The following is a 19,878-nucleotide window of genomic DNA, read 5'->3' as shown; positions in this document are numbered from 1 at the left end:
CCCTTAATCACAAAGAGTCTCAAAGGGCTGCAGAGATCAAAGACTATTGCAAACTCTTATTACACCATCTCCTGATATTGTCAACAAAAATATAGGTTATTCATATGCTATAGAATAGAAGTGTGTTTTAAGCTTAGATTTAAACATTTCCACTGAGGTTGCAGATCCAATCTCAGGGGTCAAGAGCATTCCACAGCACCAAGGCCCCCAATGGAAAACACCGTCTGATTTCTTCTTGGCTCTTGGATCATATTTTATCTTAAGTTTTATCTTGGATTAACGCAGAAAGCCAGAGACATTACAGCCAATAATTGGCTGCAAAAAATAATAATGGAAATATGAATTGCTCAGCGTGCTCACCACCGTCCACATTTTTAACAATTCCGTCGGTGCAAAAATGCATTTGATAGAACGACTGTTGGATGCTTTTCTAACTTTACCATATGCTCTGTTGGGTTTGAAAGTAATGCACCTTCGAAAGCATCCCATTTGGTTAGAAGTTCACCTAAAAGCTCTTCACCCTTTGTGTGCATTGGCACTTTACATAAAAGTCAAGTATAAACAGCATGCAAACATGCACCAAAGTAACAGGGGAGCGAGCTAGCTAAAAATTGCAACTCCGTCGCTTTAAGGGAACAATGGAAAACAATAAAAGGCTCCATCAGCTCTGGTTGCTTTTAAAAATATTGCAACGATGGGCGCATCGATTTGAGAGAGATTGAAATACAGATGAGAAGTTTGGAAAGATTGCAGATACCTTAACTCGTGAGCAAAAAGACAGTGGAACTATACTCGCGTGATAAACACTAGGTATTTGTAACAAAAAAACGGCGGCAGAAAAACATCTCCAAAGAGGCGTGTGTACCTTGGTGGAGAAAAAAACAACACTAATTTATTTCAATAATACATTTTATTTAGAAGCGCCTTTGAGGACTGGCAAGGCCGCTCTACACAGAATACAAAAGAGGGATATCCCAAAGATAAATAGTTTTAAAATACCGTATTTTCCGCACTATAAGGCGCACCAGGTTATAGGGCGCACCCCGAAAAAATAGTTTTTGGTCCTATTTTTGACATACATAAGACGCACCGGATTATAAGGCGCTACAATGGGAACGTGGACAAAACAGTCAGATAGTTGAGTCCAACTGATTACCCCCTTAACATTCCCAAAGCTTGCAAAGACGTGTCGAGAACACGTGTCGAGAACACGTGCGGATGCGGCGTCCGTACGATGTCACTGAAATGCATCGTTCCATCATTCGGAAGGTTAAAGTCTTGGGATTCAAGAAATGCCAACCATTCCTTAGTTTCTATTTTTTTTTTTCGCTCGCAACTTTACTGTATATATGACAATAAACACTTGGAATTGAGTTGAATTTAAAAATAGACACTCCATTCCATCCATTATCTGCACCGCTTATCACAGAAACATTGAGTTCAGTCTGAAACAAGATACAGGGAAAATATATAGCCGGAGTAGCTCACCGAAGTCGTCGTGTTCAATAATAATGTGCAGCCATGGTCCTCTTATATCCGTGAGTGTAGTAAATCCAGGAGAGTCAAATATTTACAAATACAAAATAGTAAAAAAATGCTTTCTGTATGCCGTCAGCCACGTTGCTTTACGCATTCATCTTTTTCAGCCAATCGCAGGCTTTGTTTTGCTGTTTAAGCCAATGCCAGCCTGTAAATGATAAAAGGATCCGCCCCTTGACCTCCGAATAACTTTAGCCAATAGTGATCGATTCAACTGATGATTGACACGTCTTTTTTGGCCAATTGCAGGCTTTGTTTTGCCGTTCAAGCCAATGCCAGCCTGTAAATGATAAAAAGGATCCGCCCCTTGACCTCCGAATAACTTTAGCCAATAGTGATCCATTCAAATGATGATTGACCCATTGGTCAGCCAATGAAACGTCGGTAAATAAATCCCAGTATACACCGCGGACGACTTGGCGTTCGGGGGAAAATCGAGTCGGCGGCTGCTTGCTTTAGTTGCAAGACTTTGCGACTTAATATTGATCCATATATAAGGCGCACTGTATTATAAGGCGCACGGTCAGCTTTTGAAAAAAATAAAGGCTTTTAGGTGCGCCATAGAGTGCGGAAAATACGGTAGTCATTTGAATTTGTATCTTTTATTATATTTACAAGTCCAAAAAAGTCACACACTCCGCTTCCTCCCGGAGTCCCTCCAAAGTCAACGGAGGTGAAATATGAAGCCATTCGTCTCGCTATAATCAGAGCGTGGGAGGCAAATCGGATCACTCTTGCCCGCCGTCGCCATCCCTCACTTCGCCAAAAGAAATAAGGATCGATGGCGGAGACGGAGTAGGCCGGCGCTCGAGCGATCGCTCGCTTGGGATTCCTCTGCGGAGAAATAACCGATGAGGAATGGCGGCCGTGGGATTCGCTCGCGTCATCAAAAAAAAAATGGCATTTTATATCGCAGGCGCCGGCTCAACCCAAGAGTACGTTCAAACAAATACTGCAGATCCCGGGACGAAACACGAACCGTATTTTTCACACTATGAGGCACATCTCTCTTGTGAAATTCAAATCTTAACCATTTGACATCTGCTTCCACCACTAAAATGAACTTTAGCCACTAACAATTAACAAGAGAGCACTCCAACGCCACTCTATATGTTTCTCAAAGGCAGAACAGTTTGATTGTACCTATGCATTTCCAATTTTATCCATTATATTTTCTGGTATAAAAGACACACCGCATTATAAAGCACACTTTCAATTTTATGGCCAATTTTGGGGTTTTCAGTTGTGTCTAATCGTCCGTAAAATACGGTAATATTTGTAAAGCAAAATATCCAAACCTATGCTAATTAGCTTCTGAACCCATAAAAATAACATTTAAGTAACAAAATAGGATATAATAAATATTACTTATGTATAATACACGTGCGTATGATTCAATGAATATACATGTAAAGGCAAAATGATCATTCTTTTTCCTTTTGGTCTGAGCTGGTACAGTGGGGTAGCAGGTGTATGCAGAGGGAAAAGGAAATGGTGGATTCAAATGAAAACTGATTTTAAAACTTGCACTTGTGAGGATTTGTCACGCTCCTAGAATGTTTTCTGCTATAACGGCCTCTTTGTTTTTAATAACAGTCCCGGTTGTTGATTGGAAGTGCCCAAAACGTAAAATCCTCAGAGAAACCTCTTTCAATTAAGACAAAAAGTGCCAACGACTTGTCAAAAGCCAATTCCGAGTGAGGAACGGACGGCGGTGCAATTATGCAGCCCTCGTGAACCGCGTCGGCAGATCCCGATGGTCCGCGAGCGTTCCGCGTCGTCCTATCCGGTCGCTTCCCTTGTTCCCATGGCGACAACCTTGACAGGGATGCACCTGGCAACCCTGCCGTCTTTTTTCCTTTCAGCATCAAAACTCCATTATTTATCACTTCTTCGCAACTGTGTAGTTTTTGTCTCTGTAGGTAAACCAAAAAAAGAACTTTAGCTGCAAAGGAAACCATTTTCAGCGCACTCCGGGTATGACTTCTCTCTCACAAAACGTACTTCAGGCTGGGCGGGGCCCAGGTGTACTCAACGTGGGGTGCGAGGGCGCGGCAGGGGGTGTCCAGGAAGACGTCCGGGGCTCCCTCACATCCCGGGCACTCATTGGCAGCCAAAACGGTACGCTAGAAGAATCGGTACCTGAGGAATCTTCAAAAGGACCCTATAAGAACCAAAAGATGAATATAAAAGGAAATTGATAAAAAAAAAACAAATTTAGGAACCGATGATTTAAAAAAACGACCCTATTCAGGATAAATTCTCTGTTGAAAACCCTCATTTCAGCCTTTATCGCCAATTTAATTTAATCACTAATCCTCACATTAAAACCTTATTTGAAACCTTACCCACATTTTAAAACCCTATCCCCAGGTGAAAACCCTAATTCAAACTCCAAGCCATGTTGAAAACCCTATCTGAGCCCATATCAGAACGTTTAAACTGAATTTGAGGCCCTATATTCAGTTGAAAATCCCAATTTGAAACCTTATATTTGTTCTAAAACCCTCATTTAAAACGTGATCCAAAGTTGTAAGCACTAATTGCAGCCCCATCATCGTTTTAAAACCCTATTGTAGACTCCTATTCCCAGGTGAAAACCATAATTCGAACCCTTTCCTAAGTTGAAAACCCTATCTGAGCCCATATCAGAATGTTTAAACTGAATTTGAGGCCCTATATTCAGTTGAAAATCCCAATTTGAAACCTTATATTTGGTATAAAACCCTCATAAACATGATCCAAAGTTGTAAACACTAATTCCAGCCCCATCCTCATTTTAAAACCTATTGTAGACTCCTATTCCCCGGGTGAAAACCATAATTCGAACCCTTTCCCAATTTGAAAACCCTATTCGAGCCCATATTCCAACTCCATAGCTGAATTTGAGCCGCCATCTTTTTCGTCTCAGCCACAAATGAATGGAATCTTACCTGCGCCGGGAGGGGCGTGGCCTTTGCCGCCTGCCACTGCTCCGGAGTGATGTAATTGGCCGAGCCGTGAAGGTGCTGCGCAAAACAAATCGTATTTGCTGGGGGCGGGGCCAGTCATCTCATTGGACACGAGCAAAACCGTACCTGCCCGGGGAAGTGGTAGTTCCCCTCCGCGTCCACAGGGGGCACCCTTTCGTCGGGCCGGTAGGGCGAGCGCGGCGACGCGACCCGGGGCCGGACACCCGCCAAGCGTCTCGGGATGTCGTAGTGCGGGGGAGCGAAATGGCTGCCCGGGCGGGGAGAAGGGGGCGGAGTTTGGGGGGGAGGGGCTACGTCGTCCACGCTTCCCGAAGAGAAGCTCCCCGAACTACCGCCGCCGATACCGCTGTCCACGGAACGTCGGGGGGCGTCTAGGCTTTGGAGGCGGGGCTCCGACCAAAAGGGGCGTCGGCTTCCGTAACTGGAGGTAGAGCCGTGGTCGTCCGCGGCAATCGCGGTACACCGGCTATAAGTAGAAGCTAACGAGAAAAGCGAAGAAAATCAGTAGAAATGTTGACACGTTGCCCCTTTAAAAAGCTTGATTTCAATCTTGTAAAAGTTTTTCCCAGACAGGTGAGATGTACCTGTGCTGCTAGCAATACTGCAGGTGGACAGAACACTGAGCCTTTTCTCCAACTCGGAAGCTTCCCGTTCAATTTGTCCTTCCCTCCGTGACGCGTCGAGGTTCCGATCTTCCGCTTTATGATCGAAAATGCAAAAGCGGATGGTAAAACGCATCTTGTGAAAAAAGTCGTCACAAATATGGAAAATATCGTCAAAAATAGTGAGCCGTATAAAAAAAACTTTCAGAAAAGCATGGGAAAAAACCCCCAAAGATGTTAAAAAGTAATGCAAAATGATCGAAACGACTGAAAATGATGTCAACAATTTTAAAAAGTAGTGAAATTTGGTAAATAGTATGCACAAATTACACTAAGTATTGAAAAGTAGCGACAAAATAGTGAAAATGATGCAAAAGTATTGTACAGTCGTATAAAATCATGAAACGTATGGAAAACCTGAACAATAGTGGAAAAAGTACTGCAAAGTATGAAAGAACTGAAAAAGAGTGCAGTCAATTTAAAGTAGTCAAAAGTAGTGAAAAAAGTGAACCTCATTAAAAAGTGTACTGACTTTCAAGAATGTAAAAACCTGAAAAATATTGTAAAAGTACAGTCAATCATGAAAATAGTTTAAAAAAGAAATGAAGGGTGAGCAATAAGGGAAAACTACATTCAATTTATAAAAAAAGTGAAAACATGTTTTTATAAAAGTACTTCAATTGAGTAAAAGTAGAAAAAATATTTTAAATTATACAAAAACAAACTACAGTGAAAAATAGTAAATGATATTGAAAAAATGAAATCTTTTAACAGTACGGTGAATTCTAACCTAAAATGTAGTTCAGAAAAATCGTTTTTAAAAAATTATACTGAAGAAAGTGAAAAATATTCAAACGTAGAGACAAATCGTGAACATTTTGGAAAAAGTATGTAAACGTTGTAAAAAGTCAAAAATGTGTGACCAAAAAATACCAAGAAGTCGTGAAAACTATTGAAAAAGTACTGCAAAGTATAATAAAACTGAAAAGGAGTGCAGTCAATTTAAAGTACTGAAAGTGAAAAAAAGTGAACCTCATTGAAAAGTGTACTGACTTTCGAGAATGTAAAAAGCTGAAAAATGTAATAGTACAATCCTAAAAATAGTACTAAAAAGTAGTTTAAAAAAGTGAAAAAGGGTGAGCAGTATGGGAAAACTACATTATATTTAAAAAACAGTGAAAACATGTTCTTATAAAAGTACTTCAATTGAGTAAAAGTAGAAAAAAATATTTTAAATGATGCAAAAAAAACACTAAAAAGTAGTGAAAAATAGTCAATAGTAATGAAAAAAGTATTTTAAAATATGAAAAAAATGAAATATTTTAGCTGTACAGTGAATTCTAACCTAAAATGTAGTTCAGAAACATAGTGAAAAATCGTTAAAAAAGAAAGAAAAGTGAAAAATATTTAAAACGTAGAGACGAATCGTGAACATTTTGGAAAAAGTATGTAAACGTTGTAAAAGAAGTCGAAAATGTCGTGAAAATTGGTGAACTGTACTGAAAAAAGTACTGCAAAATATAATGAAAATGAAAAAGAGTGCAGTCAATTTGAAGTACCGAAAGTAGTGAAAAAAGTGAACCTCATTAAAAAGTGTACTGACTAGAGAATGTAAAAACCTGAAAAATATTGTAATAGTATAATACATTCAATAATAAAAAATAGTATTAAAAAGTAGTTTAAAAAAGTGAAAAAGGGTGAGCAAAATGGGAAAACTACATTATACTTTAATTTAGTAAAAGTAGAAAAAATATTTAAAATGATGCAAAATCAAACTATAAAATAGTAAACGGTATTGAAAAAGGTATTGCAAAATATAAAAAAAAATTGAAACATTTTAACAGTACAGTGATTTCTAACCTAAAAAGTAGTTCAGAAACGTAGTAAAAAAAAAGTATACTGAAAAAATGGAAAAGGGACTGAAAAACATTTAAATGTAGGGACAAGTATGGATAAAGTATGTCTATGTTGTAAAAGAAGTCGAAAATAATTCATGACAAAAAAATACTAAGTGAAAATTGGTGAACTGTATTGAAAAGAGTACTGCGGCGTAAGAAAAAGAGCTGAAAACCTTTCTAAAGGTACAGAAAATTCTAAAGTAGCGAAAGAAGGTGAAAGGTATCACGGAGAACCGCTCGACCATCGACCGAACAGCACGATTCGCTTTTGCATCTCGCGTGAGCGCTAAAAGGGACGGCGTCGGGACTTTGCGACGCTCACCCGTCTGCATTTGGGGGGGCCCGCCGAGGCGTTTGGTGGGGCGCCCCCCCCTCACCAGGCAGTCCAACAGGAAGGCGATCCGCTCCCCGTCGCGGCAGGACAATACAAAGACCCCCGACCCTGCGGACGGGAAGATTCATTAGCGATGTCGTCCCCGTAAGCAAAAGTCCTCTCTTTCATATTTCAAAGTTTTCCTTCAGCCAACAAGAAAAAAACGCTACATTTGATAATACGGTGAGAAAGAGACTTTATATGTAGCCAAAATCTCCAGTGGACAAAAAGAGCTCCCATAAAGTAAGTCGAACTTAAAGACATACAAAATAATACACACAAGCATCTTTCTTATATTGCCTTCATTGATATTTGAGGGTACTTGGACGCTGAATTTCTCCTCATGGAGATATTCGGACTACATTTACACTTAAATATGAAAATACTGAAATCAGGGTCACCTTGGTTTGTGGGTTAAGGGTTGGAGCGAGGGTCTGGCTTTTGACAATTCATTGCTAGCTGTCTGCTAACCTGCCTGTTTTCTATGTATATAGGGTTTTGAGCTTGATTCCCAGTACAGTACAAATCCTAAGCCTAGGATTTTGGTTGGAATCTCGGTCTACTGTGAGGTATTGGGGCTAGGGTTTTGGTTGGGCTGTGAGCATTCGCCTTTACCGGTAGTCGACCGGTAAACTGCCGGACTAATGTACATAGTGTTGCGGGTTAAAACCTAGGGTTAGGGGGCTGGTGCTGGAACAAGCGAAAGGATGTTAGTCCACGTTAGGGGTTTGGGTTTATGTCGATGGAAACCCCAATCCTAGAATTTGTACTGCCCTGACTGGGGATTACATTTAGAACCTTGTGAATGGAATACAGGTATCCTAGCAGTTAAGGCACCAGTGCTGTTTTTAATACTGTTTACAGTCGCGCCCCTCCTCCCCTGCTTCATGTGTGAGCGCGTGTCTGCGCCGCGCAGAGGAGAGATCCGTGTTTGAACCCAGCCAACGAAACATCGGCGCGCGAATAATGAACGAATCATGACAGCTCCTCGAGTGAAAAGATCTGGTTCTTTCCGGCCAGCATGGACAGACAAATGAGGCTTCGTGCCAAAAATGACCGTGCTGTTTTGTGCATTATGCCTCGAGAGTGTTGTACCTCGCACGGCAAGTGTTAAACGTCGTTACGAGACGAAACATGAACATGAATTTAAGGATGAGTCCGACAACGCGCCTTGTCCAGGTACGGCCAACAAACGCAAACCCTGAAAACCATTGTCACTGCTAAAAACACCACCCCTGAAGCAAGCTATCACATTTCTCACTGCATAGCAAAGGACAGAAAAGCATTTACTGATGGCGAATATTTTAAAGAAGCATGCGTGTATGCGTGTGTCTTCTGCTTTGCTGCTGTTATTTCAAGTTTTGAAGGCAAAACAAGATTTAGAGTCAAGCTTTTGGTTAAAGCTGAGGTTCAGGTTTTGGTTGCTCCAGCAAAAAGCACTAGGTTTCATATGGCCTTCATTTGAGATTGAACCCAGAACCCTGTGAATGTCGTGTAGGCATCTCAACAGTTGTCATTGCTGTTTTCCAGGTCAAATTAAACGTTCTAGGTCCGATCTTATGGTTAAAGGGAGGGTTAAGGAGGGAAGTTGGTGTGAAGTTCGAATAGCCTAAATGGTAAAAAACTGGCCTATCAGTCAGAGATTGTGGGTTCAAGTACCAGCCAAGACAGTACAATTTTTAGGGTTTTGGTTGGGGTCAGGGTTTTGGTTGCTCCGACAAAAACTCCCGACCTGGGATTTGTACCTGAATCCGATGGAGTGGAAATACCTACGAGAAATGCCAAGCATCTTAACCGTTGAGCTACCAATATTTCATGAAATGTTCAACCAAAACTCTACATTTCAATGTTAGGGTTAGGGTCAGGGCTCAGGTTAAGATTAAAGATTTGGTTAGAGTCTGTAACAATTTGTAGCTCAACTGGTACAGTGGTTGTATTGCACTCATTAGGTTGCGGGTTCCATTCCCAGTCAAGGCAATACACAGCTTAAGATTTTGGTTGAAACTCAGTTTAGGCTTTTGGTCTCTCCAACAAAAAACAACCTGATGTAATTTTGTCTTGACAGAGATTCGAACCCACGACACTGCGAGCGAATCAAAGCGAATTTACAAGTCGAGCCAACAATGCTGTTAACATTAAGGACCAACACTCAAACCCTAACCCTAGCCATGACCTCAACTGATAGGTTGGTCGTTTTGGTTGTAATATTTCTCAGAATTCACTGTGTGAATATAACTTGTTTTTATATTCCTAAATATAAAAACAATCTTTCACACACACACACGAAGTAACGTTTCAATAATCAGTCTAATTGCATCTCTTGTACGTTTATCAGTCTTGTACTCTTTTATTTTGAAGTCGCATTTCCGATGTATTTTTCTGTTTCCTGTGTGAATAAAGTTAACTAGACACACAGGAGGGGGCAGTGCTGCCGGGGCACTCGTCCGGGGTGGGCCACAGGAAAGTGCTCTCCCGCTTGGGAAATTTATTGACCTTAATGCTTGTTTTTATTTGAGTAATTCTGTTAACATAGAGTCTATATAAGTTTTAACTTTATCATAAACAAGGGATGACAAACTATTATACAGAGGGCCAGAACTCAAACCACACCTTTGGTCGCAGGTCAAACAGGATAAATATTTATTGAATACTTTCCTTTAAAAAAAAAAAAAAAAAAAAAATATATATATATATATATATATATATATATATATGTATGAATTTAAAACAGTCAGGAATATTATTCCAGAATAAACAAACTTAAACATTAAATGAATAAAAAATTGTTGCTCTCCATAAAAGTATCTCCTGTCAAAACTATATAAATGAAAATATGAAAAAACGGAAAATATCAATAAAACTTGTGCTTTTCACTTTAGGAATTTGCTTTGGTGAAAAAAAAATCTTCATATTCTTCTTTTACTCTTCAACCTTCTGTAGCTTTTCTCTGAATTCAAGGTTTTTCAGCTTACTCTGAAGTTTTGTCTTGTCGTGCCATTTTACATGAAATTCCTTAATGACGGCCACAAAATCTCCACAAATAAGACGCACGGGTTTACCGGCAATGTGAGTGAACATCATTTTCTCGGCCATTGTGGTTTTTAGCAACTGAGTATAATTTGAAAGTTATCAGGGTTTCATAGACCCGGGCCATTATAGTACAGTGGAACCTGGGTTTTCCAACGCCTCTCAGTTGGAACAAATCGGTTCTCGACCCAAAATTTCGAGAAATTCTCGCTTCGCTTTTCGTTCAAAAAAAATCAGAGTTCGAACGCCGGTACGCTAGGGGCGACGCTGAGCGGCGTACGCGTGTAGATTGCCCCCACCCCTCGTGAAGAACTGTTGTCACGGCAACGCGCACTCTTTTTCTGTTTTCGTTTTTCAAAAGCGGTGAAGGGAGTGTTTTAACTCCTAATGATGCCTCGGAAGAAGGTCGGTGCAAGCAGCAAAGTTGCTACAGGTCAAAAAAAGAGGAGTAGGGCGTACAACTATTGCATTTAAGAAAGAAATAATAGCAAAATATGAAGAAGGTGTGCGAGTTTCCCTTCTTTCAGGAATACAGCATGGCTTCTGCCGACCAGTAAAAAATCCTATTCATAATTCTTTTCTTTATCCTTTAACCGCTCACCACTTGTGGGAACCCGGGTGCTAAATGACGCGTAAACGACCTGATTTTTTTATTTTTACAGGTTCATGTTAGCGTCATCTTTCGTACGGAAGATGACGCTAACGCGAACGTACGATTAGCTTCATGTTTACATTCGTTGTGAAAATTCAGGGTGTTGGAACGGATTAAACCGATTTTACATTACTTTTAATGGGAAAAAACGGCTTCGGTGATCGTACAAATGGGTTTTCGTACAAAGAAATGGAATGGATTATGGTCGAGAACCGAGGTTCCACTGTAGATGATATAAAAGGATTTCACGGGCCGGATATAATTGTACGCCGGGCCGGATGTGGCCCGTGGGCCGTGAGTTTGACACCTGTGACCTAAACTATAAACCAGAGTCTCGTAACCCTTAGCCATTAGGCGAGCTGAGATACCAGCGATGTCCCTTTTGATTAAAACCCCATTTCCCCGAGTATGTTTTTGTTTTCATAATATAGCAGGCAATTAACTCCGTTTTCCTTCCAAGATTTTTTTTGGCTTCACTTTTTGCTAGGAAACAATTTGATGCGGTTCCGCTCCGATGCACAAACCCAAACCCGCCTTGTGTGCAGAAACGAGCAAAATAACGCTTGCGCGCTTCAAAATCATGCTGAGCTTTCACTCGTCTGACTTTTGACAGCCCTTCAAATTGCGCGTGCCGCTTTCTTAATGGGGCTAGACAGGTTTCAGGAGACTCCACGGACCCGGACGGGTCCAAATATCGACCCGGCGGCAGCGAGGGGCTCGTTAAAAGGGCCCGACCGCCTGAACGCGAGCGTCTCCTAAACCAGGAGGCGAGCATCCAAACGCTCTCCTTTTGGGATATCGATTTGCGACGGTTTCCGAGTGCTCTTCTCTCAAAGTTCTAACGTCATTGAGCAACCATTTTCCTCAAAGGTGAATAGCGAGAAAAACAATCCCAATACTAATTGCGTGTCATAAAGGCAGAAGTCTACTCGCCCGTCACTAGAGGGCACTAAATCCCATTCATCAAGAATCCCACTGCGATTTAAGGACGTATTTTATGATATATATTGAATTTTTTATGATTGTTGTGGTTTGTTTGTTTTTGTTGTTGTATTGTGCATTCTCGTGAAACTTCTTTGCAATGATAAACATATTTTCTTTTATGCCTCGACAGAAAAATGAGGGAATTCTGCCAGGGTGTTCATTTTCGGTTATTTACAAAACAATTCGGAAAGCGCCACGCCAGTAAAGATTAAGAATGGGGGAAACTTATGGGAAAGTTCCCAAAAGAAGTGTGAAGTATTGAAAGAGTACTGAAAAGAACTGAAAAAAAATTAAAAATTTGATCAGAAGATGTGAAAAGTAGGAAAATGTAAGGGACGTGTACTGCAAATGAGTGAAAAATTAAGAAAAGCAATAAAAAATTGACTTAAAAGTAGTGAAAAAAATTAGAAATAGTCATAAAAAGTACTAAAGCGTTTTTAAAACGATAAAACAAAAGTAGTGAAGAATAGTGAAATGTATTTAAAGCGTACTGAAAAGTGAAAAAGAAAAATGGAACATTTTGGCAATATATAGTAAAAAGTATGAAAACTTAGTGAAGTCTTTGGAAGAAGTCGAAAAGGAGCGCAGAAAAACAGTTGCTGTGTTTTGCGGAAACGTGGCTCACGTTTAGCACCCCGGACGCTAACGTTTAGCCACCCGGAGCTATTCCGGCTTCAGGGCCGCTATACAGAGACACGAAAGCCTACGGGAATCGGAGAGGAGACGGACTCGCTAACACAAGGTGGTGTATCCCTGGACACAAAGAAAAAGATTTCCATCTGCCGCAGGGATGTCGAACTTTTGGACTGGCGTGACGTCAGCCGCTCCGCTACAAGCACCCCTAGGGCATCATGTTCATCTGTTAATAAACAACGGGGTAGACTGCTGGAAGTGGGAATTTTCCTACGGGGATGAATAAAGTATCTATCTATCTATCTAAAAATGCATGAGAAAAGTACTGAAATGAGTGAAAAGGCTCATAAATTGTAGTCAAAAGAACAAAAACGTTGCGGAAACTATGGAAAAGTTACCAAAAGTCGTAATAAAATGGTAAAAAGTATTGAAAGAGTACTGCAAAGATGTAATAAAGATTAAAAAAAATTGAAATGTAGTAAAATTGTGAAATTTACAGAAGAAGTAGGAAAATGGATGGGAAAAAGTACTGAAATTTGTGGGAAAGTACAGTGATGGAAAAACTACTTGAAAGTAGTGAAAATGGTAGAAAATGTGGTAAAAAGTACTCAAAGGTTGCAAGAACTATGGAAAAGTTACTAAAAAATAGAGAAAACGTATTGAAAAATTTAGCAAAATTGATGAAATGGTCAAGAAAAATTGTCAAAGTTGCAGCCGCTGTTAAGTTCACAAATGTCCTACGTCGTCAGTGGTCTTTAAACGCCTCGCCAGAATATATCAAGTGAAGCCCCTTTCCCCTGTTCCTTTTTTGCCATCATTCGAATCCTTGTCCACATCTTAAACCCCTAAAAACCTTAATTGAAACCCTAAAAAAAAAAAAAAAAAATCACACAGGAGCCCCTAAATGAGTGAATACTATGAAAAAGCGGTCAAATAAATAAGATGTATTGGAAATTTACGGAAGAAGTCCTCATAAAAGGTGGAAAAAAAGCAGTGAAAAATAATGAAAAGCGTCAATAAGTCCTGTAAAGGATCGATAATTATGAAGAATGAAGTGAAAAACAGTCAAAAGTATGATCAAGAACTGAAAAATGGTCGTGATAAATAATGAAAAGTGTGAAAAAGTATTGAAAAGTCGTCAAATCAACATTTTTACAAACTACCGTATTTTCCGCACTATAAGGCGCACCGGGTTATAGGGCACACCCCCAAAAAATAGTTTTTGGTCCTATATTTTCCATACATAAGGCGCACCGGATTATAAGGCGCTACAATGGGAACGTGGACAAAACAGTCAGATGGTTCAGTCCAACTGATTATCCCCTTAACATTCCCAAAGCTTGCAAATACGTGTCGCGAACACGTGCGGATGCGGTGTCCGTACGATGTCACTCAAATGCATCGTTCCATCATTCGGAAGGTTAAAGTCTTGGGATTCAAAAAATGCCAACCATTCCTTAGTTTCTATTTTCTTTTTCGCTCGCAACTTTACTGTATATATGACAAACGCTTGGAATTGAGTTGAATTTAAAAATAGACACTCCATTCCATCCATTATCTGCACCGCTTATCACAGAAACATCGCGTTCAGTCTGAAACAAGATACAGGGAAAATATATAGCCGGAGTAGCTCACCAAAGTCGTTGTGTTCATAATAATGTGCAGCCAATGCCCTATTATATCCGTGAGTGTAGTAAATCCAGGAGAATAAAATATTTACAAATACAGAATAGTAAAAAATGCTTTCTGTATGCCGTCAACCACGTGCTATACGCATTCATCTTTTTCGGCCAATTGCAGGCTTTGTTTTTCCAATTGCAGGCTTTGTTTTGCCGTTCAAGCCAATGCCAGCCTGTAAATGATCAAAAGGATCCGCCCCTTGACCTCCGAATAACTTTAGCCAATAGTGATCGATTCAAATGATGATTGACACATTGGTTAGCCAATGAAACGCCGGTAAATAAATCCCAGCATACACCGCAGACGACTTGGCGTTCGGGGGAAAATCGAGTCGGCGGCTGCAAGTTAGTTGGAAGACTTTGCGACTTAATGTTGATCCATATATAAGGCGCACTGTATTATAAGGCGCATGGTCAGCTTTTGAAAAAAATAAAGGCTTTTAGGTGCGCCTTAGAGTGCGGAAAATACGGTACAGAAAAACATGATCACGTGCTAAAGTAGTGAAAAACTACTGAAAGACTTGGAAAATCAGCTCAATTCATTGTAGGCCTTTTTCTCATTTGCATACATTTTCTTAGACTGGCTAACTCTGTCATCGTTGAAGCGAGACTGTCTGGGAATTTCCGTGTAAATAACGGTCATAGGCCACGCCCCCAAGAATGCCATCGGCCCATCTGGCCTATAAATAGCGGGCGGTCATCGGAGAACTGTAACCAGAGGCCTGCAGGCTCCACGAAAGCCCCTTGGTCACGTGCTACGACATTGGAATTCGTGACTCGCGACAAACATGTCGATAAATACATCCAAAAGCAGAAGCTGTAGACCGGGGGTCTTAGACTCAATTGACTTGGGGGCCGATGGTGCGAATATCTTTTAAAAAAAAAAATATTACGCAAAATAAATTCAAAACATGTTTAAAAAAAAAAAAAAAAAAAAAAAACATCGAGAATGAATATGAAAATCAATCGATTGTTGTTAATACAGTAATCCATTAGCATGGGCTGTACTTACATTAAAGGGACAGCGTGTATAATTTGATCGCTAGATGTCACTGTATTGTGTCATGCGCCCAAAAATGAGTGCTACAAAGAAAAAGGGAAAATTTAGAAAGAAAAAGGAAAAAAATAAGAAAAAGTAAAAGGGGGAAAAAGCAGGAAAAAAACAAGAAAAGGAAAAAGTAGGAAAAAATAAAAAATTGGGATTAAGGAGAAAAAAGGAAAAAAAGGAAAAAGGGAAGGAAAATGAGGGGAAAGAAAAGGGGCAAAAGCAAGAAAAAAAAGAAAAAGGGAAAAATGAGTAAGAAAGGATAAATGAAGGAAAAAAACAAACGAAAGTTGGAAAAAAATGGGTTGCAGGAAAGGTAAAGCTGGGTGTCATCCGGGAAGCAGTGGAAGGAAACATTGAATTTCCTGAAGATATGGCCTAGGGGGAGAAGGTAGGTTATAAAGAGGAGGGGGCCCAAGGACATAGCCCTGGGGCACACCTGAGGAGGCTCTTGACAATAAACAGTCCCTTTGAACTTTCATATTAAAGCTGGGGCCTCAAGCTCTCATCCCATGAGCCGCAAATGGCCCAACGGCTGCGAGTTTGAGACCCCCGCTGGAGACCTGTAAAGAAGTTGCCTTCAGGGAAAATCGTAAATTCCGCATTCGGGTTAAAAGCCACTCACAGCATCCGCATCGGGACCCGCCCTCGAAGACGAGCCCCCCGGACACGGCGCCGTAGCGGCGCAGGGACGCCAGCTCCCAATTGGCCGTCACGGTGGGCGGGGTTCCCCTGCTCAGGGATAAGTGATTGGTGGACAGGTGCAGGGAGGCGGGGCCAATCTCCAGACGGCTGCCGGCTTCCACGCTCACCGGGAACCTGTGCGCTGCTCACGACCAATCACATGAAAAGGAGGAGGGGCGTCAATTCAAAGTTGTTTTGAAGCAGCTGCTGTCAAGTTTTCAGATTTCCTACACTGTCAGGGGTCTTTGAATGCCTCACAAGAAAACGGTCTAGTGAACACCTTTCCTCCTCGTTCCATTTTTTGCCAGAATTTGAGCACATGTTTAAAACTCGATTTCAAACCGTATTCACAATTGAAAACCTAATTTGAACCCCTATTCCCAATTCGGAAACCTAATTTAAGTCCATATCTCCACTTTCAAACCTCGTTTGAAGCCCTACCCTTAAAGCCGATCCCTCATTTCAACCGCTATTTCCATTTTGAAATATAATTTTAAACCATATCCCTGGTTTAAGACCAAAAGTAAATTCAAACCCAAATTGAAGTCCCCATCTCCACATTAAAACCTCATTTGATTCTCTAACCTCATTTTAAAAGCTTTTTGAGCCATTGTCCCCAATTTGAAAGATAAATTGAACACCTAACCCCCTTTATAAAACCCAATTTGAAACCTTATCCCTATTTGAAACCCCACTCCCAATTTTAAAATCAAAGGTGTGCCCCTATCCCCAATTTACAACCCAAATTGAGCCCTTAGCTTCACTCTGAAACCTCATATAAAACCCTGGCCTCAATTTAAAACCCCCAATTCGAACCCTATCTCCATATTCAAATCAAATGTGAAAGACGATTCCCATTTTGAAACCCTATCCTCAATTTAAAACCAAATGTGAGGCCCTAGCTCCACATTCAAACCCTAGCCTTCATTTACACCCCCAATTTCAACCCCTATCCCAATATTGAAATGTAATTAGAAACCCCATCCATGGTTTATGAGCAAAAGTGAGCTCTTATCTAGCCCCAATTCAAACCCAAATTGAAGTCCCCATCTCCACGTTAAAACTTCATTTGAAATTCTAGTCTTAATTTAAAACATTTTGAGCCATTGTCCTCAATTTAAAAGATAAATTAAACACCTATCCTCACTTTAAAACCTAATTTGTAACTTAATCACCATTTTAAAACCCAAATCGAACCCCTAGCCCCACTCTAAAACCTCATATAGCCTCAATTCAAGACCCCAATTTAAACCCTATCTCCATATTCAAATCAAATGTGAAAGACGATCCCCATTTTGAAACCCTATCAAATGTGAGCCCCTGTCCCTAATTTAAAAGCAAATGTGAGGCCCTAGCTCCACGTTCAAACCCTAGCCTTCATTTAAACCCCCAATTTTAACCCCTATCCCCATTTTGAAACGTAATTTGAAACCCTATGCCCAGATATGAGCCCCTACCTAAAAATCTAATCAAAGACCTCAATTGAAACCCTATCCTCAGTTTGAAACCTCGATTCGAGCCCCTGTCCCCATTTCAAAACCGAATTTGAAACCCCATCCCCATTGGAAATCCCAACCGAGAGCCCCAATCCATCCCTTAGTATGGCACCAAAAAAAAACTGACCTTCTCCGAGACCGTATCGTAGTCCAGCGTCCCAGGCCAGCAAGGCCTGGCGACTGCGGAATCCCAGCAGCAGCGAACGCGTCGGGCACAGGACGGCCAAGCAGAAGTCCACGCCGTCGTAGGCCGGTCCGGGTTCGATGCCGTAAACGCCCTAATCAGACACGTCAAGGTCTTCAGTTTGACCCTCATTTGCATCCCAAGCTCCTATTTCCGATCCCCTGTCCCAAGCCTACAACCTTAGTTTGAGGCCCTATCCCAATTTATGCACCTTACCCCATATTAAAACCCTAGTTTGAGCCCCCGTCTCCAATATGAATGTTAATGTGAGCCCTTATACCCAATTTCAAACCCTACCCCAGTTTCAAATCAAATGGAGGCTCTTCTCTCCAATTTGAAACCCTAATTCAAGACGCTATCCCTGATTTAAAACCGCGATTTAAATTTCAATGTGAAACCCTTTCCCCAGTTTCAAATCAAACATGGGCCTTCCCCCCCTCCCCAATTTAAAACTTGATTTAAGCCTGAAAACCCTCATTTGCAACCCCATCCCCTCGACTAAATTGAGCCCGTCTCCAATCTGAATGTTAATGTGAGCCACTATACCCAATTTCAAACCCTACCCCAGTTTCAAATCAAATGGAGGCTCTTCTCTCCAATTTGAAACCCTAATTCAAGACGCCATCTCTGCATTGAAATCGAACTCCTTCTATCCCTGATTTAAAACCTTAATTTGAAACCCTTCCCCAAGTTTCAAATCAAACTCAGGCCTTCCCCCCCAATTTAGAACTTGATTTAAGCCCGGAAACCCTTGTTTGCAACCCCATCCCCTCGCCTAAACCCAATTTCAAACCCCACCCCAGTTTCAAATCAAATGGAGGCTCTTCTCTCCAATTTGAAACCCTAATTCAAGACGCCATCTCTGCATTGAAATCGACTCCTTCTAACCCTGATTTAAAACCTTAATTTGAAACCCTTCCCCAAGTTTCAAATCAAACTCAGGCCTTCCCCCCCAATTTAGAACTTGATTTAAGCCTGGAAACCCTCGTTTGCAACCCCATCCCCTCGCCTGAACCCAATTTCAAACCCCACCCCAGTTTCAAATCAAATGGAGGCTCTTCTCTCAAATTTGAAACCCTAATTCAAGACGCCATCTCTGCATTGAAATCGACTCCTTCTATCCCTGATTTAAAACCTTAATTTGAAACCCTTCCCCAAGTTTCAAATCAAACTCAGGCCTTCCCCCCCAATTTAGAACTTGATTTAAGCCTGGAAACCCTCGTTTGCAACCCCATCCCCTCGCCTGAACCCAATTTCAAACCCCACCCCAGTTTCAAATCAAATGGCGGCTCTTCTCTCCAATTTGAAACCCTAATTCAAGACGCTATCGCTGCATTGAAATCGAAATGGAACTCCTTCTATCCCTGATTTAAAACCTTAATTTGAAACCCTTCCCCAAGTTTCAAATCAAACTCAGGCCTTCCCCCCCAATTTAGAACTTGATTTAAGCCTGTAAACCCTCGTTTGCAACCCTATCCCCTCGCCTAAACCCAATTTCAAACCCTACCCCAGTTTCAAATCAAATGGAGGCTCTTCTCTCCAATTTGAAACCCTAATTCAAGACGCTATCCCTGATTTAAAACCACGATTTAAATTTCAATGTGAAACCCTTTCCCCAGTTTCAAATCAAACGTGTGCCTCCCCCACCCCCCCAATTTAGAACTCGTTTTAAGCCCGAAACCCCTCGTTTGCAACCCCATCCCCTCGACTCAATTGAGCCCCAATGGAGCAGATCGTCTTGCTTACCTCAAGCGTGACTCGCAGACGCTCTTTGCCCTTTTTCTTGTCTTTGTAGGCCAGCACGCACAGGCAGTCTGCGTGTAATACAAATCTTTATTTTACGCGGCGGTGACGTCACGATTATGCAAATGAGACCCGAAGACCCCCCCCAAAATCAAAGTTTTCAAACTCAAAAAAAATAAAAGAAACTGACCTGCGACCGGCGAAGGCTTAGTGACGACCACCCAGCGACTTTTCCACTAGGACAAAGTCATAAAACGAGTCACGTTTATGGGTTTGGAAGTATCAATCGAGTTGTTACCTTTTTGGCGTCCCTGTAGCGGACTTGGCCCTCCACCGACAGCGCTTCCGTCATCTTTGGCCGGCGGCA

At 41.2% G+C, this 19,878-nt stretch overlaps 1 protein-coding gene across 2 annotated transcripts; it reads right to left on the bottom strand.

Annotated features, from left to right (window-relative positions):
- Positions 1-1,405: 1,405 nt before the first annotated feature.
- On the bottom strand, positions 1,406-19,878 carry LOC148360416 (protein Dok-7-like). 2 transcript variants are annotated; one of them, XR_015851060.1, is made up of 11 exons: positions 19,810-19,878; positions 19,702-19,747; positions 19,515-19,582; positions 17,712-17,862; positions 16,030-16,230; positions 7,334-7,453; positions 5,096-5,209; positions 4,617-4,990; positions 4,473-4,547; positions 1,852-3,703; positions 1,406-1,718 (listed from the first exon to the last, which is right to left on the bottom strand). XR_015851060.1 is itself a non-coding variant. In XM_088341245.1 (11 exons), exons 1-10 carry the CDS (start codon positions 19,861-19,863, stop codon positions 3,545-3,547), a joined length of 1,362 nt encoding a protein of 453 aa, XP_088197371.1. In that variant the 5' UTR covers positions 19,864-19,878; the 3' UTR covers positions 1,406-3,455; position 3,544. The 2 variants fall into 2 exon arrangements, 1 of the variants encoding a protein (XP_088197371.1); XM_088341245.1 differs by having other exon boundaries at positions 1,406-3,455; positions 3,544-3,703.

Source organism: Urocampus carinirostris, chromosome 8 (genome assembly GCF_059441175.1).
Source record: "Urocampus carinirostris isolate Australia breed hairy pipefish chromosome 8, RoL_Ucar_1.0, whole genome shotgun sequence".
Classification (NCBI taxonomy): Eukaryota; Metazoa; Chordata; class Actinopteri; order Syngnathiformes; family Syngnathidae; genus Urocampus; species Urocampus carinirostris.
Note: the sequence above shows the minus strand (reverse complement) of the source record. Positions and strands in the feature narration are given on the sequence as shown.

Bases quoted from the DNA above. Each gene is read 5' to 3' on its own strand.
- LOC148360416 (XM_088341245.1), bottom strand. From the start codon at position 19,863: ATGACGGAAGCGCTGTCGGTGGAGGGCCAAGTCCGCTACAGGGACGCC. The intron at 17,863-19,514 runs GTAAGCAAGACG...GTGTCTGATTAG, and splicing joins GTCTGCGAGTCACGCTTGAG to GGCGTTTACGGCATCGAACC. The intron at 7,454-16,029 runs GTGAGTGGCTTT...TCCCGTCCGCAG, and splicing joins CGGGTCCCGATGCGGATGCT to GGTCGGGGGTCTTTGTATTG.